The sequence below is a fragment of the Sminthopsis crassicaudata genome, chromosome 1, assembly GCF_048593235.1.
Source record: "Sminthopsis crassicaudata isolate SCR6 chromosome 1, ASM4859323v1, whole genome shotgun sequence".
NCBI lineage: Eukaryota > Metazoa > Chordata > Mammalia > Dasyuromorphia > Dasyuridae > Sminthopsis > Sminthopsis crassicaudata.
Genome location: NC_133617.1, coordinates 418070804 through 418095575, shown reverse-complemented (window position 1 = coordinate 418095575; position 24772 = coordinate 418070804). Strand labels below are relative to the sequence as shown.

The 24772-nt window shown below is 37.1% G+C and overlaps 2 protein-coding genes across 12 annotated transcripts in view; one reads left to right on the top strand and one right to left on the bottom strand.

Moving 5' to 3' along the window:
* Nucleotides 1-1717: 1717 nt before the first annotated feature.
* NUDT2 (nudix hydrolase 2) lies at nucleotides 1718-23116 on the bottom strand. 6 transcript variants are annotated; one of them, XM_074280226.1, is made up of 5 exons: nucleotides 22316-22489; nucleotides 21886-22039; nucleotides 18061-18157; nucleotides 9118-9251; nucleotides 1718-2287 (listed from the first exon to the last, which is right to left on the bottom strand). In XM_074280226.1, exons 3-5 carry the CDS (start codon nucleotides 18084-18086, stop codon nucleotides 1968-1970), a joined length of 480 nt encoding a protein of 159 aa, XP_074136327.1. In that variant the 5' UTR covers nucleotides 18087-18157; nucleotides 21886-22039; nucleotides 22316-22489; the 3' UTR covers nucleotides 1718-1967. The 6 variants fall into 6 exon arrangements, 5 of the variants coding, with proteins under 5 accessions (XP_074136327.1, XP_074136332.1, XP_074136328.1 ...); XM_074280231.1 differs by lacking the exon at nucleotides 18061-18157 and adding an exon at nucleotides 15658-15699; XM_074280227.1 differs by lacking the exon at nucleotides 18061-18157.
* The window catches only part of KIF24 (kinesin family member 24), a 64563-nt gene continuing 61962 nt past the window's right edge, over nucleotides 22172-24772 (top strand). For 4 of the 6 annotated variants that reach the window (XM_074280214.1, XM_074280213.1, XM_074280209.1 and 1 more), the window contains exon 1: nucleotides 22172-22381. The gene's annotated coding sequence lies outside the window, so the exon portion shown is untranslated. Of the gene's footprint in view, nucleotides 22382-22718; nucleotides 22804-24772 lie in introns of all 6 variants that reach the window. The other 2 variants (XM_074280211.1, XM_074280210.1) reach the window with 1 other exon arrangement.

Below are 24772 nucleotides of genomic sequence, written 5' to 3'. Positions count from 1 at the left end.
TTGTTCCCTTTCACAAAAGTTATCTGTATATTGAAGAGTTCTGATGACCAAAACATCTTGAAGACTCAAAATGATAAACAGAATTTCAGTTTCTGTGAAAGGCAATAGGAAAAAATGTATTTCTAGCATTCCTTCCACCAAAGCATACCAGGGTCTCAGTTTTATCCACCAAATGAAGGGATTATATCAGGTGCTCTCTAACCCTCAATTCAAATCTCACTTTTGTGATTCTATTCATTCTACAATTAAGGCCATTCTGACCTAAGCAGCCACTTGTTTATTCACTCCGACACAAAGGAATTTGTAAACAGAAGCATGTTTCCAGTGACTCAGAAATTGGTCATTTAGGCCACGACTTGTATCAGCTTGGATACCATTTGAGCAGTTGCTTTGTCAATTGCATTCTGTGAAAATGTCCCACACACTAATGCATTGTTGGTGGAACTGTAAAATGATCCAACCATCCTGGAGAGCAAACTGGAATGCCCCAAGTGCTTTAAAACTGTGCATACCCTTTGACCCAGCAGTGTCATTACTAGGTCAGTATCCCAAAGAAATCATAGAGAAGGGAAAAGGACCCACATGTGCAAAAATGTTTGTAGCAACTCTTTTTTGGTAGCAAAGAATTGGAAATTGAGGGCATGCCCATCAATTGGGGAATGGATGAAAAAGCTGTGGTACATGAAGGTAATGGAACATTATTGTTCAGTAAAAAATTTACATGAACTGATGCTGAGCGAAACAAGCAGAACACAGTAACAGCAAGAATGTGCAATGATCAAATATCAAAAGACTTGGATCTTCTCAGTGGTTCAGTGAGCCAAAGCAATCCCAATAGACGAGACAGAAAATGCCATCTGCATCTAGAAAAATAACTAAGGAGACCGAATATAAATCAACACATGCTATTTTCACTTTTTTTGTTTTTTCCTCCCATAGTTTTTCCCCCTTTGCTCTGATTTTTCTCTCAACATATTTCGTAAAGAAATGTATGTTAAAAATTAAAAAAGGAAAAAGAATGTCCTACACTCATATCTCTAGTTTGCTCATATCAATTTTCAGAGCTAGATTAAAAGAATGCTAGCTCGTGGCCAAAAATATAAGGACCAAGGCTGATCTAAAGCATCTAAATTTTTGTCCTGAATGACCTATTATTCTTCCTTCTTGCTCTGGGACCAATGGGTCTTAAACCTGATAATACAGGTGTAGCTGTCTCCACTGCACCTCATTCCATCCCCATATACTGTATTTCTTCAATAACAAGTGTGATACATTCTCTATTAAAACCCAGAAGACAATGATTTCTATGCATGTGAAAATCTTTTTTACTTTCTTGGTACTTTTCTTGGGAGTAGAAGACAGAACATTCTTAGAGACAAAGAGGCTGCCTTCACTTGGGCTCCAAGGAATTGAACTTGGAGAGATCAGAGAATAGAAAAACATCCTGGCATGCCTGACTAGAAGAACTCTACAGACTAATCCCAGATCTCTGGGTTGTGGCTTTTCTGAGGCCAAGATTTGGCCCACTGGGTCCAGGACTCCCGCAGTGTGGGTGGAGGACCTGATAGGAGAGAATTTAAGATCTCACAGCCTGGTGCTTTCTACTGTAGCCAAATCTAAGAACTTGGGAAAATTCTGTACTCATAACTCTGTACTTATAACATGGGCTAATAAACTCTAAATGTTGAAAAATAATTCTTAAAAAACGAATGACAGCTGAGCTTCTGACAGTTTTATTTTGCAGATAGATGAGCACAGAGATTTGGTTTTATATATTTCCATATCACTCTTTCATTTCAACAACAACGATGTCTGCTCTGACCTAAAAGCCTGATTTCATTGGTTGCTTCGGGGGTCTCGTGGGACTGGATAATTTAACCAAGGAGAAGGCTTATCACAGAAGAGACACCAAAGAACTTCAGGAGACTGAATCTTGTGTGTCACAAAAGACCTTCCCTTTCTTGGGGTCAAGATGTGTTGGAACAGAGAAACTGGTGCCCTTCTCTGAGGGTTTTCACCATATCCTTAAACTGAGCCAGGTTGCAGGCCTCTTCTAGGTTTAGCCAGCGATAAGCCTGGTGCTCTCCAGGGTTCAATCGAATCTCCACATTGTAGTCCTTCACCTCAGCCAGCCAGTAGATAACTGTTTTGGGTTTGCTGTTGACTACATAGTTCAGCTCACTCTTGAATCCTTCAATGATATTCAGCTGGCTGGAATCCAGGCCAGATTCCTCCTGGGTCTCTCTAAAAGCTGTCTGTAAGTCATTCTCTCCTGGGTCCACATGACCTGGTGAGAGAAGAGAAAGAAGAAGTTAAAAATCTCAAATGGATTCCAAGTAAGGCATTTCCTATTTCAGCTGGTTTTATGAGGGATGGCACTGCCACTTTTGTAGTTTATGAGAATAACAGCTCACATTGATATAACGTATTCAACTTTACAAAATATTTGCCCCAAAATAACCTTGTGGATTACAGTCCAAACATTCAAAATCAGATTTCCATGCTCTTTCCACTATTCTTTTTTTTTTTTTAATTTTAATTTAATTTAATTTTATAATTATAATTTTTTTTTGACAGTACATATGCATGGGTAATTTTTTACAACATTATCCCTTGCACTTACTTCTATTCAGATTTTTTCCTTTCCTCCCTCAGCCCCCTCCCCCAGATGGCAGGCAGTCTTATACATGTTAAATATATTACAGTATATTCTAGATACAATATATGTGTGTAGAACCGAATTTCTTGTTGCACAGGAAGAATTGGATTCAGAAGGTAAAAATAACAGTTTATACTCATTTCCCAGTGTTCCTTTTCTGGATGTAGCTGATTCTGTCCATCATCAATCAATTGGAATTGGATTAGCTCTTCTCTATGTTGAAGATATCCACTTCCATCAGCATACATCCTCGTACAGTATCATTGTTGAAGTGTAAAATGATCTTCTGGTTCTGCTCGTTTCACTTAGCATCAGTTGATGTAAGTCTCTCCAAGCCTCTCTGTATGCATCCTGCTGGTCATTTCTTACAGAACAATAATATTCCATAACATTCATATACCATAATTTACCCAACCATTCTCCAATTGATGGACATCCATTCATCTTCCAGCTTCTAGCCACTATGAAAAGGGCTGCCACAAACATTTTGGCACATACAGGTCCCTTTCCCTTCTTTAGTATTTCCTTGGGATATAAGCCCAGTAGTAGTATGGCTGGGTCAAAGGGTATGCACATTTTGATAACTTTTTAGGCATAATTCCAGATTGCTCTCCAGAATGGTTGGATTCTTTCACAACTCCACCAACAATGTATCAGTGTCCCAGTTTTCCCACAGCCCCCTCCAACATTCATCGTTATTTGTTCCTGTCATCTTAGCCAATCTGACAGGTGTGTAATGATATCTCAGAGTTGTCTTAATTTGCATTTCTCTGATCAATAGTGATTTGGAACACTCTTTCATATGAGCGGAAATAGTTTTAATTTCATCATCTGAAAATTGTCTGTTCATATCCTTTGACCATTTATCAATTGGAGAATGGCTTGATTTCTTATAAATTAGAGTCAATTCTCTGTATATTTTGGAGATGAGGCCTTTATCAGAACCTTTAACTGTAAAAATTTTTTCCCAATTTGTTACTTCCCTTCTAATCTTGTTTGCATTAGTTTTGTTTGTGCAGAAACTTTTTAATTTGGTGTAATCAAAATGTTCTATTTTGTGATCAATAATGCTCTCTAGTTCTCCCTTGGACACAAACTCCTTCCTCCTCCACAAGTCTGAGAGGTAAACCATCCCATGTTCCTCCAATTTATTTATGATTTCGTTCTTTATGCCTAAATCTTGGACCCATTTTGATCTAATCTTAGTATGTGGTGTTAAATGTGGGTCCATGCCTAGTTTCTGCCATACTAATTTCCAGTTTTCCCAGCAGTTTTTGTCAAATAATGAATTCTTATCCCAAAATTTGGGATCTTTGGGTTTGTCAAACACTAGATTGCTATTTTTATTCACTATCTTGCCCTGTGAACCTAACCTATGCCACTGATCAACTAGTCTATTTTTTAGCCAATACCAAATGGTTTTGGTGACTTGCTTTATAATATAGTTCTAGATCAGGTACAGCTAGACCACCTTCATTTAATTTTTTTTTCATTACTTCCCTTGAAATTCTCGACCTTTTGTTGTTCCATATGAATTCTGTTGTTGATATTTTTTCTAGGTTATTTAAATAGTTTCTTGGAAGTCTGATTGGTATAGCACTAAATAAATAGATTAGTTTAGGGAGTATTGTCATCTTAATTATATTCGCTCGGCCTATCCAAGAGCACTGAATGTCTTTCCAATTATTTAAATCTGACTTTATTTCTGTGGCATGTGTTTTGTAATTTTGCTCATATAATTCCTGACTCTCCTTTGGTAGATATATTCCCAAATATTTTATACTATCGACCGTTATTTTGAATGGAATTTCTCTTTGTATCTCTTGCTGTTGGATTGTGTTGTTAATGTATAAAAATGCTGAGGATTTATGTGGATTTATTTTGTATCCTGCAACTTTGCTAAAATTCTGAATTATTTCTAATCCACTATTCTTTCCATAGAAATCTTTATGTGCTTTATTTAAAATGAATTAAAAGGACACTGGATTAGAAGATAGGTACCAGTCCTGCTTCTAAATCACTTCTTAACCCTTACTTAACTTCTATGGGCCTGAATTTCCATATATGTAAAGGAGGATAAAATAGTTTTAAAAGGTCCTTTTGGGGTTAAATTCTAGAACTCTTCACAATAATAGACTGAGGGGAGCAGCATATATTTTATTTCATTTTACACAGTAAAAAGAGTTTAGATTGCCCAAAGTGGGCTTGCCCAAGCTCCCACTGCTAATAAAGAGCAAAATTAGGGTTGAAGTCATGGTCTGCTGACCCAAGGCCATTATTCTTTCTCTCATCAGCCTCTTTTGATGGGGAAAGGGCAAGCAAGGTTAGTGTACAGGACTAGTGGTTCAGCTCTTTCCCCACTATATGACATTGCATTTTAATAGAGATGAGGTATTTCTTGACTAAAACATATCTAGGATTAAAACCCATGTTAAAGCAAGGATGAAGCTCAGGGATGTTCAGCCACTAACATATGTCTCTCCTCCAAGCCACTCCTGCCAAATGTTTCTATCTACAACTTTCTGTCTCTGGGAAGAAATAAATGGATAGCCAGGAGTACAGACCATACTTTCAACTGAAGTTTGGAACACAGTTTTTTCATTCTAGTTCTGCTGCTCAGAGAAAGAATATGACAGTTCCCATAATCCTTTAGGACAACAACATGATTGTGGCACTGATCACACCCTGCCTTGTTTTACAGCTCTGTCCTTCTTATTTCAAAATTATTCTGTAAACTCTTTGAGAGCAAGTACTATGATTTCCCCATTTCTGTATCACAAAGCTTAGCAGAGGGTCTTGAAATGTGTTAGCCATCCAAGAAAAGTCTATTGAATCAAACTGAACCAAAATGTTTCTCAGGCACAATCATCTTCACTGCTTTGAGTCCCCAATAAATAAAAATCACTTTTTCTCTGGAGAGCTAGATGTGTTTTTCAAACAACTTCCAGTCTACTTTGCAGGGAGGCTCTATGGAGTTAAGTAATTTACCTTTGGTCCATGGGGAAATGCTGTTGTAGTGACAACAGATACTGGTAGTCCTGTGGCCAGGAGCTAAGCCCGAAACAATGGGCTTTGCTTATGATGATGACAGTTCCAAAGCAAGTACCAAAAGCATTTTCTAACTTATTCTCCTGGGAAAATTTAGATTTAGTTTTTCCCAGGGAAAATTCTTGTGGGAATGTAGGCTGTAGCTAAGTTCGGCAGGACCTAAGAAAAACCATCAGCAAGCAGAGAATTGAGGGAGGCTGCAAATAACAGTGGCCTTTTGGAGATGGAGGGCTCTTTCATAGACCAAGCTCCTTCACACCTCTTTGCCACATAGAAAAAGCCTATCTAGAGAGAAAACTATGGAGATTGAATATGCATCAAAGCACAGTATTTTCACTTTTTTTTCTCCTCATGTTTTTCCCCCCTTTTGGTCTGATTTTTCTTGCAAAATATGACAAATGTGAAAATATACTTAAAAAGAACTGCACATATTTAACTTAGATTACTTGTTGTCTTGGGGAGGAAGGGTGAAAATTCGGAACACTATTTTTACATATATTTATATATTTACATATATTTAGAAAATAAAATACTATTAAAAAAAACAAAAAACAAAAGAAACATTTCCCCCTTCCACCCCATATCCACTCATGTCTCAAGCTGGCAGAGGCTCCAATGGGGAATGGCTCCAATCAAGTATCCTTGGAAGAGTAGAATAATGCCTACCAGCTGCCATTTCTAAACCATGCACAACTCCCTCATGCACAGTCAGCAATACTGGCAAGTCCAAAATCCCAGGGAAACTTCTGAGGACTTCTGGAGAATGCACATAGAAACAAGCTACAGCTGACCCCAGAGTCTCTTAACAGAGAAGATGTGATTGGACACATCTTGCTTCCCAGCTCTCTGGAGCGTCTTCTGATCACCTTATGGAGAAGTTCACCTAAGAAGTCATCATCCAAAGAATGCCCTTGGACTGGCTGCATCTAGCAAATTCTCTTTGAAGAATTATGTACTCAGAACCAGGAATTAGTGGGTTCAGGTTATGTTTTGAACACAGTCTAGCTATGTGATATTAACAAGTACTTAAATTCTCAGATCTCTAAGCCAAAGGTGTCAAATATGGTCCCTCAGCACGTTAGACTACCACCTGAACTAGGCTGAAATATAATAGTTTTGTTCAGTCACTTCAGTCAAGTGGCCCCACTAAGGGTTTTCTTGGCAAAGACACTAAAGTTGTGTGCCACCCTCTTCACTAAATTTTATAGATGCAGAAATGGGGACAAAAATGGGTTGTGACTTGTCCAGGATCACATAATTAAGAAGTGTCTGAGGTCACATATAAAAACTCAAGTCTTCCTGACTCAAAGATAGGCACTCTAGCCATTGTGCCATCTAGCTGCCCTAAAATATAATTAGGAAAGATTAAATAAAATAAAAATACAACAAAATAATACTGCATTTTAAAACAAAATCATTTTCAAAAGAGTAAAAACATGAAACAAATTTATAGTTATATAGTGAATCCTGTTTTATAATGTAGTATGAATATGAATTTTTTTTTGTTTTTGTTTTTATTTAAATTCAAAACAAATTGGAAAAATAGCTGTAGTGGCATAAAATATTTGGGAATATGCTTGTCAGGACAAACTCAGGAACTACATTAATTATAAAACACTTTTTATGTAAATAAAGTCAGGTTTAAATTAAAAAAAAAAACACAATTATATCACAACATGGTCAGCAGGGATTAGTGTGGATTAGTGACCCTCATTTCTATGGGAATTTGACATTTATTTCCATAGACAATTCTCTAGGACTAGTGTTGTAGATAAAGTGCAGATCTGTATTGGTAAAGGGAGTTTCCTCATCTTATCAATAAAATCACAGGTGCAGGTCCTATACTCACCATTCAAATTAAGTCATCCAGTTATAAGCCTTCCCAGTAGGACCCAATAGTAATGGCCTACATTTACATTGCATTTTATGGTTATAAAAGCACTTTGCATGCATCATCTATTTGATCCTCCCAATACCCCTATGAGACATGTAATGTAATAATTACCACTCTTGTTTCATAGATAAAAGATGCCTGTGCTCTGTGACTTACTTAATCACACAGAGGAACCAGGGCTTACTGCTCAAGCCTAGGTCCTCTTATTGCTGAACCAAAGTTCTTCCCCCATACCTTTTTTTTTTTTTTTTTAAACACAAGTCATTTCCTTCCTTTAACAACCCTTTTTTAGAGGGGACTCTGATCTCCTTTTGAAGGTTCAGAATAGCCTCTGCACTAACCTCTTCCTGGAATGTACCATTCCTGACTGGTATGATTACTAGTTAACATTTTCTGGATGGATGAAGTACTATGCTTTTCAGTAGTTCAACTGTAGAGTACTTTGGGAAATTTTTTCCCAAATAGTCTCCTCTGACATTCCCACATTACAACCAGTGCTACCAACAAGAGGCCCTAAATAAATCTAACAATGAGACTAATTATCCTCAAGTCCATCATACTTTAATTCCATACTCTACTCTTAACATAAATTAGCTCAGAAGTTCTCACAACGTCTGTTTTTTTTGCATAGTTTTCTAAAAAGTTCAAGTGGCAAAGTCAAGAGAACATTATCAAAATTTTTACAGAATCCTAGAATGGACCTTGGAGATGAGCTAGTCCAATCTCCTCATTAATTAGATGAGCAAACTGCAGCCCAGAGAAATGAAACATTTTGCCCAAGTTCACACAGCTGGAAAATGACAAATCTAGGACAAGAACAAAGTTCTCCTCATCCTAACTCACCCTCAACCCAAACCCAGTGCTTTCCCCCCCACCTCCACTATTCCACACTAATCAACAATCACACAAAGCAGTCTGCCCAGTACTAGACAAAACATGTGAAATAAATCCAGTCCCTGTCCCAGAGGAGATAATAGTTGGATTCTATTTTCATCTCTGCCACTGACTGAGGGAAACTACAAAATTCACTTGGCATTTTCTGACTTCAGTATGTCCATCTGAAAAATATTGAAGGCAAATCTACCCTCATGTTCCTCTTCATTCTCTACCTCCTTTCAGAGGATTGGAGAGAGGATTCCTAGGATTCTTTGTGTTTCAAATTTTCCAAGAAATTATAGTTATCCCTTCCATAGTGCAGGGATTGTAGGTACAATCTGGAAAATCCTTATAAAATGTTTTGGCTTTCTTTTCATACCAGAGAAGAAGTCTGACTTATTATGGTATTAAAACATAAAATATGTTATTATACAATATTATACATATATTTTATATATTTCTGAGTTTCTAAACTTTTTCTGGGTCATCTTCTGATCCTTATGTAGCTTTCACAAAACTCCCCCCAAATTCCCATTTAATATCTTGTGCCAACCCACAAAATCTAAAGCCACAATGGGGAAAATGGTGATGTGGAAGGGATAACTGTAGTTAATTCTTATTAACTTGTCCCACACTACACCTTTAGGAGGAGTCCAGTGATGTATTCCATATGATGTCTGTAGCAGGAGAAACTCAATAGCGCTGTTGTCCAGTTTGGGAATGCGAGGTCTTCGGAAAATGATAAAGCCACATGCTCTTAAAGACATGATCCACCTACAAGTGTAATGGAAAAAGAAGTGGATGGGGAAGGCACAAAAAGAGGAACAAACCTTTTTTTGGGAGGAGAGAAAGGAGTACTTGTATTCACTGCCATCATTTGGTTAATACTTAATATACAGACTTCACATGTATAATCTATATTGAATTGCTTGCTTTCTCAAGGAGGGGAGGGAGGGAGGGAGGAAAAGAAGGTGGAACTCAAAAATTTTTTAAAGTGAGGTATATTATATATGTAAATAGAAAGACAGATTAGATATGTAGATATAGACATGAAATTTTACTTGGGGAAAAATGCCTTTTTTGCAGTATAAGATTCAATTAACTGATAATTTATTAAATGCCTACTGCATGTTAGGCATTGTGCTCACCAGTGGACACACAAAAATCCAAATAATCAAAAAAATTTACATTCTACTAAGGTAACAGCACATACAATCATAAGTAAATACAAAACAAAAAAAAGAGAGATACAAAGTAATTTGAGGACAGTGAAAACAATTGGGAATAAAGGCAAATGATGAGAAACTATAAATGAGAAAAAAAATTCTGTTCTTGACTGTCTCTCAGAATTAATTCCTAGCTAACCATTCCTGATCTCAGCTTTTTTCATCATAATATATTAAAACCTGATACTCTTTCATCAAGTGACTTGAAATTTTTAGCTGAATGGCCCTTTAAAAAACACAGGATAGGGACTGAATTGGCAAAATATTTAATACAGTATGTGCTCCTATCTAAAGTTACAGTTTCTCCAGCCAACAACCTCAAATTCTGATGAAAAAGGAGACATATAATATGATTAGTACTATTTCTTTTTGTTTACAGGGATAATTAATAGGAAAGTGAAATGAGTCTACATTTGGAAATCAGGAGACTAGGTTCTAGTGGTATAATGGAAAGAGGTGGAATTAACAAACTGGAATTTGTTTATTTACTAGCTGCATGACATGGGCAAGTCTCTGGGCCTCGCTTCATTTCTAAAATACAGATAATTCTTACAATAAATACCTCATATGTTGTTGGGAGGGAAGGATAAAAGCTCCACAGAAATCGGTTTTTATTATTGTATCTGCACTTGCAACTAGTTGTGGGAACTTGGGATGCTACCTCACTGTTCTGGGCTTAAGCTTCATCTAGAAAATGAGGATGTAAAAATCTATAAGACTTCCAGTACAAACATGATCCTATCTCTGATTTCAAAAGCATGGACCTTTCCTCTTGGGGATCCTAGCCTCAATATAAGCTTCTCATTTCTTAGATTTCAGGGCTGAAGAGCTCAGGTTGAAATAAGTTTAAATATTTAAAATATGGGTGATGAATACAGGAGAGTCAGTAAGAGGCCAGTGAAAGCAAGCCTCTAATTAGAAAGAATTTAGATCACTCTTGATGCCAGTAAACAGGTCTCTGATTTCTCTAGCATAAGAAGAGGGGGTGCAGCCCAACAAGTCTAAATTAGACAGAATTGGAAGCTACTCACTATGACTGAGGATGCTTTCAAAGAAAAATCTTCTATAAACTCCTTGCCCAAAGAATCATTATCTTTTATAGATTCTAGGATCACAGGATCATAAGGAAAGAACTTTGGAGGTCATCTAATTCCACTATTTCATTTTGTAGATAAGGAAACCATGTCTGAAACCATCCAGAAGATAAATAGTAGATAAAGATTGTTGCCCAGAAGTTCCACTCTGCACCATAACAGTAAAATGGGGATAAAAGTGTTGTGAAAACTAAAAGGAAAACTCCCAAGAAAACAATTGCTAAAGTGAAGTTTTTTATTTGCCAGGAAGCTGCACTCTGATCATCTGTGAACAATCTCAACTCGATTTTACTCTAAGGCTTGTTTTCTATAGAAAAACAACAAAATCAAAGGAAATGCTTTCTCTATTCAGATTAACACTAATGATGCACAAGAACACAGGGGAACATAAGAACACAGAAAAACAAACTCAGTTAAGAAACATCTGCTTTAAAAAAATATAAATGATGTATGGTAAAGACACTTAACTGGAGTTGATGAGACATCTACATATATATGTGATACAGACAATTAAATGTAGCAAAGAACTATCTATTGAAACAGGATAAAAGGTTCAGGATATTTCTTTATTGTTACAAAGCATGCTTACTCAGAAAACTAAAGGAGTATTGTGCAATTACTTAAAACCATGATATAGTTATTTAGGTTCAAAGGACATTGGGAATGAAAATTATAGTCATTCTATCACATCTCATCATCAAATCTAACATCATCCCATGTCCTCTCTGCTCATAACTATAAATAAACTATATAAATAAACTTAGGCTCATATACCCAGATGAGACTTTTGAAGAAACTAATCTAAAAGAATAGTTAAAAATAAGTTTGCTCCAAGTTAGATAGGGCTAGGACTGGAATCTGGATAATCCGATTCCCAGTCCAGGCCTCATACCACTGTCTTCAAATTAAGTCTTTCTCATAAATGGTACTCCCCAAATACTTGAACAGAGAATCAGAATAAATATGTGAAAGGTGTAAAGAGAAATAGGAAAATACTTATAAGGGAGAAAAGTTTCACAGAATGTCAAAAGAAACTTTAGAAGTCATCCAAAGTAGGCCATGAAATGATCTCTGGGGGAGAGAAAGGAAAGATTTTTTTGAGTTAGAAGCTGCATACTGGAAAAGTCCGTTGATGGCAATGTAAAGATAGGGAAAGATTCTGAGCTCCCAAAGACCCAGACAATGCAGATAAGCAGGATTGCTAACTCCGGACTGTGGGCAGGAGAGATAAAATGAGATGCATTTGCTGCTAGAACAAGTATCACGAAATATGCTTTAAAATCAGCTCTTGGAGGAGACACTCACCTCTCTGCACACCAGAAACCTTGAGGCCTATATGAGAAAGGAAGGTTGAAGAGAGCAAGAAAGAAATCTTAGGGGGAGAGTGGGAAATACTATTTGATAGCTATTTAAACTAATTATTCATTACAGATCTGCATTGTTTCTATACTGCTAAAGAAATGGAAGCAAGATCAATGGCCTTTAAATTGCTCAGAATGAAAGGCTCAGTCACCACCCAATCCCAGTCAGATGTTTGCAAGAGCTAGGCAATGGAATATCAGCAGAGTTCTTGAAGGTGACTTATTAAATTAAGCTGTAAAGATTAGTGGGAATCAGGATTACAAAAGAGCTTAAATATAAGAATTTAGAAAACCTGGGTCTCTTCTCATTTCCAATCTCAGGATAGCAAGTTGTCTACTCCGGGAAACTAATGAGATTTTCCTGAGTCTCCAAGAATGCTTTGATACTTTGCAGCACAAACAAGCCTTATTTCCAGGTTTGCAAATTCAGGAAGATTGTTTCCTAAAGAAAAGTCCTGAGGATTCTTTGTTAAAAATTGCTGGAAAAAAATGGAAAGTAGTTTAACAGAAATTAAGTATAGACCAACATAACTCTCATGTCATCTCATGACATGAGGAAATTACAGGAGCAGGAAAAAATTACCTTTCAGATTTAGGGATAGAAAAAGAGTTCATGACTCATAAGTAATACAGAGGATCACAAAAGATAAAATGGATAATTTTGATCATAAAAAATTAAAAGCTTTTGCTCAAATAAAACCAATGCCATTAAAATTAGAAAAGAAACTGGTGACTGGGAAAAAAAAATCTTTGTTTCAGGTTTTTAGATAAAGATATTCTATCCAAGATATTTAAGAGAAGAATTCATATTTATAATATTAAGAGTCATACCCCAATAAATTGTCAAAGAATATCAACAAGTAATTTTTAGAGAAAGACCTCTAAGCAATTAATGACCACATGAATAAATGCTCTGAGTTACCAATCATTAGAGAAATGTAAATTAAAGGAACTCTTGGGTGCGCCATCACACTCAGATTGTGGCAAAGATAGCAAGAGGAAATACAAAATGCTGCAAGGGCTCTGTGAAAACAGGCACAACAAAGCCCTGTTGGCATTCTAGCCATTCTAGAAAGTGGGTCTCAGACACTTAACACTTCCTAGCTGTGTGACCTTGAGCAAGTCACTTACCCCCAATTGCCTCAGCAAAACAAAAAATAAAAAAACCCTACTAAATTGGGTATATGCCATTTGACATAGCAATATTTCTACTAGACCTATAAAATCGACAGTTTTAGGGGAAACTGAGGAGACCATTAGGAACTGATGTAAGCAACTATGAGAACAATTACACAATTATAAAGGAAAAACAACTTTGGAAGACTTCAGAATTTTGATGACTGCAATGATAGACAAGTCCAGAAGATTCAAAATGAAACATGCCAGCTACCTCAGAGAAGTAATGAACTTAAATTGTAGAATGAGATTTTTGTCCATGGCCAATGTGTGAATTTGTTTGTCTAGATTTGTTATGAGGATCTCTCTCTTACCCTCCTCCTGCCCCCTTTATTCTTTCATTGTTCAATGAGGACAATAAGAAAGAGATATTAAATACTTATAAATTTTTTTTTTTTTTTAAAAGCTTTGGGGAAATCTGAATCATCAGTAACTAAATGAAAGGCTCCTAAAAATCTTTAATGATCATAGAAAATGTAAAACACATAAAACTTAAGATATTAATTTGTATCCACTAAATTGACAAAAATGAGAAAATTAGATTTTGAGAAATAAGGCATATTAAAATTTTGGGAGTGTAGATAAGGAAGAACTGAAAATTATTAAAAGAACTGTGATATTCAAAATGGAAACCTCAATTTCCCTTTGTAACAAAAAAAATGTTTCAAATTCGTTGATTTATTTATGAGTTTTAATCTTTTTTAATTGAGGAATTCCTGGTGTGGAAATGTCTTCTGACAACGGAGACTGGAAATATATAAATTATAGTCTTCTAGAGCTGCCTGGGGAACTGGGAAGTTGAGACATCTATGGAGAATGTAATAAAGGGAGAACTTGAATCTCGGTTTTCTTGACTTCAATATTGATTGACTTGCTCTCCAGTGTAACTATTTGCTTGGATTGATGAAATCATGTTATTAAAAAAAAAATGAAAACTGATACTTTTTATTATTAACACACTAGATACTTTCTAACAAATACTCAAAGAAAATTCTTTTCTATTCACTCCCTGTACTTTCAGGAAAACTGTTGAATCATAGATAACAATAGAGTAACTGCAATTGATAGGCCACAATCCCTTCCAATTTTTTAGTTTACCTAGTTTAGTTTTTGCTTACAAAATGGATATATGCTTTAACTTTAACTTCCTGGCCAGTATTGTACATTGATTGATTTCAGTCATTGTGAGTATATGCTTTTCTTTACTTTATGACTTCATACAAGCTCTTCTCTGAATTATTCCCATTTAGAATTTCTTACAATGAATTCCATTTTATTTATATATCATAAATTTATTCAACTATTTCCTGATTGTAGGGAACATATTTTTCCACTGCTTTCCATTATAGCAAATAATACTCCTATGAATATTTTTGCACAAAATGGGTCTTTTCTTAATAGGTAACTTCTCTGGGGTATAAATCCAAAGAGTGGAATCTCTGGATCAAAAGATATGAATAATTTAATAAGTTTTTTGTATAATTTCAAATTATTTTCCAGAAGACTTCAACAGTTCACAGTTTCTCTAGCTGTGAAGTGTTAGAATAACTTCTGACAATCTTTCCAACTTTGAATTGAAGTTTTTAAGATGTGTTGTTTTTAATTTGCTCAATTTTTTAAAAAGTATTCATGCTAGTATAAGACTGCTTGCTATCTAGGGGAGGGGATGGAGGGAGGAAAGGGAAAATCGGAACAGAAGTGAGTGAAGCGATAATGTTGTAAAAAATTACCCAAGCATATGTTCTGTCAATAAAAAGTTATAATTAAAAAAAAAAAAAAAAGTATTCATGCTTTTTTTTTTTTTTTTTTTTTTTTTTTTTACAACTAAAGGGTCAAAATTTTTCCAAGAAAGGCATCATTAATTAATTAATTAGAGATCTGTATACCTCTTAAATTTATGTAAAAACACAGAATGCATTTTGGGGCCTTCAGGGAGAAACCCAGTGAATTTCTTGACAGTTCCATTTACATAAAAGTCAAAGAAAGCTATTTTTATTTGAGAATGTGTTTTTCTAAGGACCCTAGAGTTGAATCTGCTGCAGAGACCCTGAGTACAACTTGTTTTCACACTTTATCTCAATATAGGTTCACACCTCTGGAAGTTTCAAGGCCCCAAATCAAATATGCAAAAAATGCCCAAGCAAGGATTAGATAGGAGTTTAGTAAGATCAGCATTTTTAAAATGTAGTTTTCTATCCCAGGATACATTTTTCCCCCCTCCATTAAAATTAAGGTTTTTAGAGTAGAGGTTTCAGAGTACAGATTTGGGAGTGATATTGGAAGGAATGGAATAGAGTTTAAGGTTGGAGAAATAAAAGGTTACCTTCGTGAGTTTCATTCCAATTGGTCCCAAATTAATCTGACCCTTCAAATATATAGAAATACAAAATTCAATCAGAAATGGATTTCAAGCAAGCCCATTCCCTAAAAGCAACAGCAGTATTCTATGCTAGAAGCTGAATCCTCCTTTCATTTCAAGTGTTATTCCATTTGCCCAAGAAAAGTCAGAGGAACAATAAAAGTTAGATAATGATTTAATCATCTGGCAGAGAAGCCAGCACAAAGTCCTCAGTGGCTATAGATCTCCTAGGCATGGTCATGACTGATCACTAAGGACAAGGAAGTAATGTTTTAAAACCTTTATCATATCCTTATCAAGCATGGCACTCAGATACTATACTTATGCCTGGAAGATTATTAACATTATTTGAGGAAAACAGACCTTGACAAAATTATGGTGTGACAAATCCACATTTCTTGCCCTTTTCTGGGAAACAATAAGTGGAATAAATTTAAATTCTGACATTGCAAGTCAGAATTCAAAGTACTCTTCCCACGGGAACCACCAAGTTCATTCTTGTCAGTCAAGATCTTCATGCTATACTCTGAGACCACCAAGTGTTATGTAGATATGCAGATAGCTTGGCTGGTAGCTATACAGCATCCCTTCTGTCCTCGAATACAAACTGCTTTAATGACCTAACATGGGAATTTACCTTACTGCCTCAGAGAAAGTCTAATCCTGCAATTTATACTACAGTGCTTTTGTCAAAGCTGACAGCTGTATATTTTTTTTTCCTCCAAGTTCCTCATTCCCAAAGCATAGCCAGGTGAGAATAAGTAGCTACCCCTCTATTAGAAAATTAATTCAGATAGATCCCTAGGCAAATCTCTATGATTACAAGGTTGCAGAGAAGGTGCCATTCTTTACTGGCAGAGTAAAATTTACCTGGAAAGTTTCTTACACCACTGGGAAAAAAATCATACCACCTATAACCCAAGTACTTAATTCTTAATTCTACAAATGTAAGTTGAGGAAAGAAAGCTAACTGGGAATGGATATATGTAAATAGTTTCAGCACAAAAACAAAATTGGAGAAAGTAAATCTTTCATTCGTTCTTATCATTTTCTGTATTGACCTTTCAAACTCTGTTCTCATATAAATTTTTTTTTTTCTTATCCGGCTGATAAATAAACATCACCTATACATGGGTATGAATAAGGAAATATAGTATAGGCCAATAGGAGAGAAGGTGAGACTGGGCAGGAAACATTTTCAGCAAAACCCACTAATTATGAAACAAGAGTGCACCTACTGTGCCATTTTGGAAACCAAAAATAGAACATCATTGAACAGAATTTATCCAATCTAATTCACTTGTTTTGCACAGAAGAAATTGAGACTTCTAAACTAAGATTAAATGATTTGCCCCACGAGTGTATAAATTGGTGACAGAGCTGAAGGGAGAATGCAAACATTCTAATTCCTACTCCAAATTTGTTTTCCTTATATTCTCCTACCTCCAATAAAGCTTTGCCTAAGGAAAAACAACAGGAAGGAATCATTTTAATAGGCAGCAAGCCCAAAGTTGGGGGAAATGTTCAGTGTATAAATAATTCTTAAAGGGAGATCTAAACTCTTCCTTGTCTCCTATCATGGATTTTCTCTTCAGAGCTTTATTTTTTTCTCTCTCCATATTTGGTTTTTTGTTGTTCCCTTCCTTTTACTCTCCATATACACAATGAACTAAATATTTTCTAACATAAAAATTATTTATTTCTTAATATAAATGAGTTCTAGAATTATAGATTGTTAAAAGATGGAAGGAGCTTTATCTACATACGCTTGTTTTACAAATTGGCCCAGTAAGAGGAGATATTTGTAGCAGTTACTTAGTATTAGAAGCTCTATTAGAACTCAGGTTTTTTGAATGTGACAGGGATTCTCAGATGAAGATGCATAGTTATCTTTACACAGGTAGACATTTTGAAAACTCTATTTCAAGAGTTATCAAATTTTAAACAAAGAATGACATCAAGGCAGCATAGTAATGATAGGCCTAGAGTCTGAAAAACCTATGTTCAATTGGCCTTACATCAAATTTAGTCAGTCAATATCTGCCTCACTTTTCTTCTCTGTACAACAGGTTTAATAGCAGCTTTTATCTCAGAGTGATGAGCTGTGGTAACGAATGAGTAAGGTTCCTTTTACTCAGAGATAGAGATGCCAGTTCATGAATTCAGAAGAGAAAGAATTTGCTAAACCCCAGAAGCTATGGCAAAGAGGCTGGTTTATTGTTTAAGGAAAACACCAAGAGGCATTCTTTTAGTGGACATCTTTCTCAATGGAGAGAGATCTGCAAAGAATTATTTTTAGAAGACCTATTTAACGTGTAAGTCTAGGGGAAGAAGTTTGATAATTTTCAATTGAATGTGAAATCTTACCTGGGATTGTGACTTCCCAGCAACATTAATAGGAACTTGATTTGCTCTTGAATGACACAGCTTATCACACTCTGAGAGGATGTGAAACCATTTGGAGCTATAGATCAAAAGGGGACATGGTTTTTGTGATTTTACATAATTTTACAGAGCTCACTCAGATCATACAGAGTTCATCCACAGCAAGAGGACTGAGAGGATAAAATGTGAACATATTTGTAAAATGCTGTGCAAACCTTAAAGCTTTTTTATGAGTTATTATTAACTAATACTTTCAATAATTTGTTTCCTTTATAATCCTATGCATTTTATTTTATGTGTTTCAAGACATTATTCTGAGAAAGGGTCCATACTCTTCACCAGATTGACAAAGGTAAATACAAAGAACATTAAGAACTCTTGGTTTACAGTGCTCCTTTTCATATACTAGGCTATTCCCTCTATTTTCTCACCATTCATTCTTCTTTCAACCCTTCACAATTTGACTTTATTTCTATTATTCTTACTGAGATTATTCTCTTAAATATCAATGATCTTCTAATCAAGAAATCCATTTTTTTTTTTCACTTCTCAATCTCTTGGGCTTCTCTGATTTGATCAACTCCTTTTTCTATATATTTTCTTTTCTTTTGAGCTCTGCCTTCTTGATACTATACTGTTTTTCTCTTTTCCTAACTTTTTAACAACCTTCTCTTCACCAGCATTTCATCTTTGTCCTTGAATATTCCCAAGAGGTTCTTCTGTTTATCTCTCTGCTCCTTCCTACAGCAACCTCATACAATCCAACACTTTTGATTGTTACCATTACTCAGGTGACTCCCAAATGCTCTTAAGGCTATATAGCCTTAACTTTTTTTTTTTCCCCCCTAAACTCTAGACCTGAATCTCTAATTGCCAATTTAAAAAGAATGTTCCATTAGGACTTCAAACTTGATATATTTCAAAGGAAGCCTATTAATTTCTTTGCCTTAACTATAGTACCATCATTCACTCCATCTTTTATGCTTATAATCTTGATCCTGTGCACAGAATATGGTCATAATCAATGCTCTGCTCAAAAATCTTAAATTTTTTATTGCTTACTAAGCTTCAAACTATTGCCTGGTCTTCCAGGCTGTTAACCTTGGAGCTCCTTAGATTTCCAGCTTTATCTCTTATTATTTCCTTAGATTGTCAACATTCCAACCAATTTTGTACTTCTAGTTATTGTCTGTGCTTGTAGAACTTAGTTCCCACTTTTCCCCATTCCAGAGATCATCTTCTTCTTGTCTACTGAATTTGTCTCAAAATCCTATTCAAATACTAGCTCTTCTATGCTAATTTACCCAGTAGGTAATAATCTTTCTTCACACCTCACAAAGCACTTTCTTTATTCTTCACTAAAGCACTTACAAATTACTGACAGTAAGATACGGTTACCCTCAAAATAGTAAAGGAATGAGAGAAAAATCTCTAGTTTATAGATGGATCCTTTAAAGAAACTATGTGAATAAATAATTGAATGATATGGTGTAAAGATATCTTAAATCTGTACAGATGAAATTATAGTATCCATCAAAGTGTAGGAAATACATATATAGCACTATACATATATATATGTATGTTTATCTCTCATATTCTCTACTGTGTATATTTATCCATCCAATAGTCTGTTAATGTGTTAATAAGATTCAGGACAGCAAGGATTTTTTTCTTTGGGGGGGGGGGAAGTTTTATCAAAGCCTTTTAAAAAAAATCAAAATCCTTTCTCAGTTTTCAGGAAAAGTTATTTTCTGGTGGTGATAGCATTTGAACTGAGACTTAAAGATAGGCAAGACTTCAAGAGATCCATACTGTGTTCAAAAAACAATGTTGAACTTAATAATGTTCAACATACCTTAAATGTGGATATCTTTCTCTTCTCTTCTAAAGTCTCTATTTTCATGGTTTCAAAGATCATTTCTAAGAGAGAACTCTCAATTTTTTTTTTTCAATTTCAAAATTTTTCCCAGCGTTCCATGCCTATATTTCCACATGCTTCTACAGAACTTCAAACTCAAGCTACTGGAACTTAGTATCTTTCCTTATAAAGCTGTATTCTCGATTCTCTAGTAACAGTGCATTGATGAAGGGAGCCCTGAAACCCTCTCTTACACTTACTTACACTTACACACACACACTCTCTCTCTCTCACCTGAACTCCCTCAGAGAAGCTCTCCCTTGAGAGACCCACCCCAGGGAATCAAGATAAAGTAGTTTCATTCTGTTATCTGGGTAGGACTGGTTGAATCCAGGACTATTCCTACTTAGCCAGAGCTGGAGATTTATATCCAATTCTCTATTCTGATTCCAGCTCAAACTGCTCCCCGCTCCCCACCAAGAACTGCCCATAAAACAAGCTCCCTCAGTTCAATCCTTTGCAGAGGACCTAACATGCCAAGGAACCTCTCTCTCCCCTTGGCATAGCTGCAACCCTCTGCTGAAATGACATTCTCTTTCAGTGTTACTCCCTCTTTATCTCTCTCACCTATTTCCCTAACAAGATCTTATTCACCTCTCTTCGGGATTTCTCTGCTAGAGGATTCCTCTGCTATATCTTTAATAATAAACTCCTTTTTCCAGTTTAACTTTTCATAAATTCATTTACAAAGGACCTGCGCACAGACCAGAAGGGGGTTCCCACAACTCCCTGCTCTGCACCAGCCTCATCACCATCACTATCCCAGTTCCCTGACTCCTAACTTTAACGCCCAACACAATCATTAGTCAAATTCTATTGTTTTTAATTTAGCAGCCTCTCAGGCACCCAGACTCCTCTCTCCAATCTCCTTTCTCAATCAAATCTGTGTTTAGACTTTCACTTCTGCCCACCTTAACAATTATAACGGCTTCTTACCCCCTCTTCCTTCCTCCATCTATACCTTGTGCATTAGAGGCTTCAGTGTTATCTGTGGCACCAGAGATTACACTATTCGTCCACTCAAAAACCGTTAAGAAGCTCCCTATTGCCCTCCAAGGTATAAACTCCTATCCCTAGCATTTGAAGCTCTCCACAGTTTAGCTCCAACCGGTCTCCCATATGCATCCTACTTGAGTTTTTCTCTTTCAATGGCCCAAACCTTTTGCACAAACCACTTCCCTTCCTCGATCTCTCCTGAAATTCTTCCCTTTTTTCAGAGTGCAGCTCGGTACTCCTTCATGAAGTCTTCCCTAAATTCTGGGACCCTTACCACCAGCCGAAAAGTAGCATCTTCCTGCCCAAAATTCTCATTCTTTGCTATTAGTAATTGGCGTTTTCGAACCGCCATTTCCCCCATCTTCTCATTAAATTACAATATACTTCAAAGAAAGGATACAGAACTCTCCCATTACTAGCCCCTACCAAGTGAATTGGAAAGGACAACAAAAGGCAAAGTCTCCCCAAGTGGTCCACCAACGTAAGTCGGCCAGAGATGAAGGTGGATAAGAACATTAGGCCGGAGCAAGGCGCTATTCTTTTTTTTTGCAAATAGTGCCTTCCATGCCTTAGCATCGGGGAATAGAATGCCAGTCAGTGTGCTCATTCATTCATTAGCCACGATTAAAGTGAGGAAAGCCAGTGCTAGGCGCACAGCCCGGAAATCGCTCCTGCCCTCCAGGAATGTGTACCCCATTAAAGAGAAACATTGTGAACATATATTAGTAAATTACAAAATACAACGTAAACAGTATCTACTCCATCCTCGGGCCCTTTAGGCTGAAAGACTCCTCAATGCCTCAACCGTAGTTAATTACGCTTTTACTTCACGAAAACGTCTGGAACCTCATCTGGATCTCAAGGCTTAATGCCCCCGGCCTCCAACAACCTACCTTCAGGAACAGCGAGCGTGGGGAGGAACTTAATGGGAAACTGGCACTTCCTCTACCAATCAAGAAGCTCCGCTGGGAGGCAGAACGCCCAATAGACTTTGCCACTGTCTCTTCTCGTCTCCGGCACATAGCTATCGCGAGATTTTTTCACCCACTGGAAGAAAGAAAAAGAAGTTATAGTTTTAGGGTTCGCCGAGAATTGTCCCTATCCCACCCACTGTTTCTTCTAGCTCCCGATTGGTCTTAAGAACAAGGAGGGTGGGGCGGCTCAGCCCTCTCCCGCCCTCCTCCACTTCCCAGGGTTCCCATTGGTGGGTTTCCAGGGCTGCCCGGCGCGCGCGGGAGTCGGCGCGGCGTTCGAACGGGCGCTTGGCGACGTTGCCATGGGGACGCGGCCTGGCCTTCTCCGTGGGTCGGTTTGTTGACGTACCACTGGGTCACTAGGGGCAGTGCCCTGGGTGTTGGAGCAGGAAAAGTCCGCGGTTCGGATGCTTCAGTAAGTAAGAGAGGGGAATAGCTTTCTCGAAGTGGGGAGGCGCGGCGAGAGTTGACGGGGATCCGGAAGACGCTCAGAGAATAGGGGCTGAGGTTGGGGATGGAGGAAGCCTCGCGGGGCTCCGGAGGAGGGAGGGAGATGAGACGAGGGGGGCGCGTGCTGCGGCAGGAAGGGCGGGCTGCGAGGCGGCTGCAGATTCCAGGGGTGGGACAGCGTTCTAGACTCCCCCGTGGGCAGCTAGAGCAGGAGCAGAGGTGGCATTTAGGCCTCTCTGGCAGAACTTTTATAAAGCAGACATTTGTTTCGAAGTACTTTCCTCTTGTTTCTTTACTTGTAGCCGTTCCCCTCCAGCAGTCAGTCATTCAGTATTAAGCGCCTACTGTGTGCCAGGAGAGTTGCTAAGCTCTGGAGATACAAAAAAGGTAAAAGACAGTCCCTGCTCTTTCGCTGCTCATCGGCCATCCACAGCCCCCCACACTGAAAGAATCCCCTCCCGAGGCTGACGTTAACCGAGGGCATCGCGAGTCCAAAAATCAGACCGCCCCTTTCCCTCTAATCAAAGCGCCTTTCAGTAATCAGTTTCAGCTAGACCTTAGAGGGAGATCAAAGCAAGGGACTGTCTCTTTACACTTCAAAGGATGTGAAAGTTGTAGCCTAAACATTTAAGTTGCTTCGAGAAGAGTTTGGATACATTGATAGAGCTGCAAATTTATGACAACTTACTAAAGTAAATTACACTACTCTTATCAGTGAATGAATTAATGAATCAAAAGCATTAATAAAATAACTGTGCAAATCTCTGGGCTACAAATAGAAAACAGACTCCTTCATCTGAAGGAACTCACATTGTAATGAGACTAAGAAAAAGCAATAGCTAGCATTTGTATGGCACTTACTGTGTGCTAGATGGCGTGCTGAGTGCTTTATATAGGATCTCATTTATTTGATTCTCATAAACATCTTTGGAGGGAGGCTGTTATCCCCATTTTACAAATAGCTGGAGAAAGGAAGCAAGGAGGTTAAGTGACTTTTCCAATGACTGAGATTTTAAAGTACCTGGGGTTGAATTTGAACTTAGGTCTTATGGATTTGAATCAAGGCTCCAATCCACTGCATCATTTATTGCCCCAGTGAATGAGGGAGATATATTTTCAGCTGCTGATTAGGAGAAAAGGCTCCATGACCCTTTGAGTACAGGAACAATGCAGAAAGTAATGCATCTTCTTCAGTGCCATTTCCCCTGATAAAATCATCAGGTTTTGATATTGAGCCATTTGACAAGTGCTAAGGATTTGGGCCTTCAGTAGCTATGGTTGCTGGATAGGTAAGGAAGGGGTTACAGCATATGCAGAACAATTGTCCAGATTGTATTTCACAAGGAATCAAATGTTTAGTCTTCATGCAAGGAAAACTTTAACAATTAGAAATTTCCAGATATGAATTGGGCTGCCTCAAGAGATCAAAGAATCATAGGATCATAGATTACAAGCTGAAAAGAACTTTGGAAGTCACCTTGTCCAATCCCATCATTTTACAGATAAGCCAGAGAGGTGGAATGATAATAGATCTCTCCTTTAGAATATTTATAAGTCTTCCTGTGATTGGAGTTATTGCAAAGGGAATTCCTGTATGGTCATGACTTCTGAAATTCTTCTAGCTCTTATTCTGCAAATATTTGAGATTATAGAGGAAAACTACTATTCTAGGGAACATGCCTTTTTTCTACTGTTAGAAACAATATTCACTATGTGTTTAGTCTGAGCTAAGAGGGCAATTATTACTCTCAGGATAGATAGTAGGAGACTTGTAAGGAGCCTTCTGGTCCTGAGGCCCTGGCATCAGGAATATAAATAATTGGTTCCATGTGTATAATTCATGATTTGCTTTCATATTAAGATGATGTCTTTGTTGGAGTTATGGTCCACATACATAGATAGACCTGAAGAATCTTTCCATGTCAGTGTGAAGATTGTATCTTTGGTTTGACCATTGCAGCCTGATCAGTGTGTGACATACTTTACATGTGGCTTGTTGTCTTTACTTAAAATGAGATTGCCCTATTTTGAAATTCTGTAGGTTTAGTAAGTCTGATACTGTTATTTCTTAGATGTCTATAGCTTACATCACAGCAGAGGCTATTTAAAGCATTTTTTAAATGTATGTATTGCCAATAGTGTCCTTCTCTCAGCTTACATAGTATCTCAATACCTATGTGAAATCAAGCCGAATCTATGTTGCAGGGAAGAAATCACTTCAGTGATAATGGACTAGCTGTTTTTTAAAGCCTCACTGTTAGTGATTTTGCTAAGATTTGTAAGGCATAGCTCACATGTCACATTGATAAGGATGCTTAAAAAGTCAGTATGTAATTTTATCTCAGACTCAATATAT

Coding starts and splice junctions, on each gene's coding strand:
- NUDT2 (XM_074280226.1), bottom strand. CDS start 18,086: ATGTTGCTGGGAAGTCACAATCCCAG. Junction 9,252..18,060: donor CTGGGAAGTCACAATCCCAG/GTAAGATTTCAC, acceptor TTACACTTGTAG/GTGGATCATGTCTTTAAGAG. Junction 2,288..9,117: donor TCACTGGACTCCTCCTAAAG/GTGTAGTGTGGG, acceptor TTCTCTCACCAG/GTCATGTGGACCCAGGAGAG.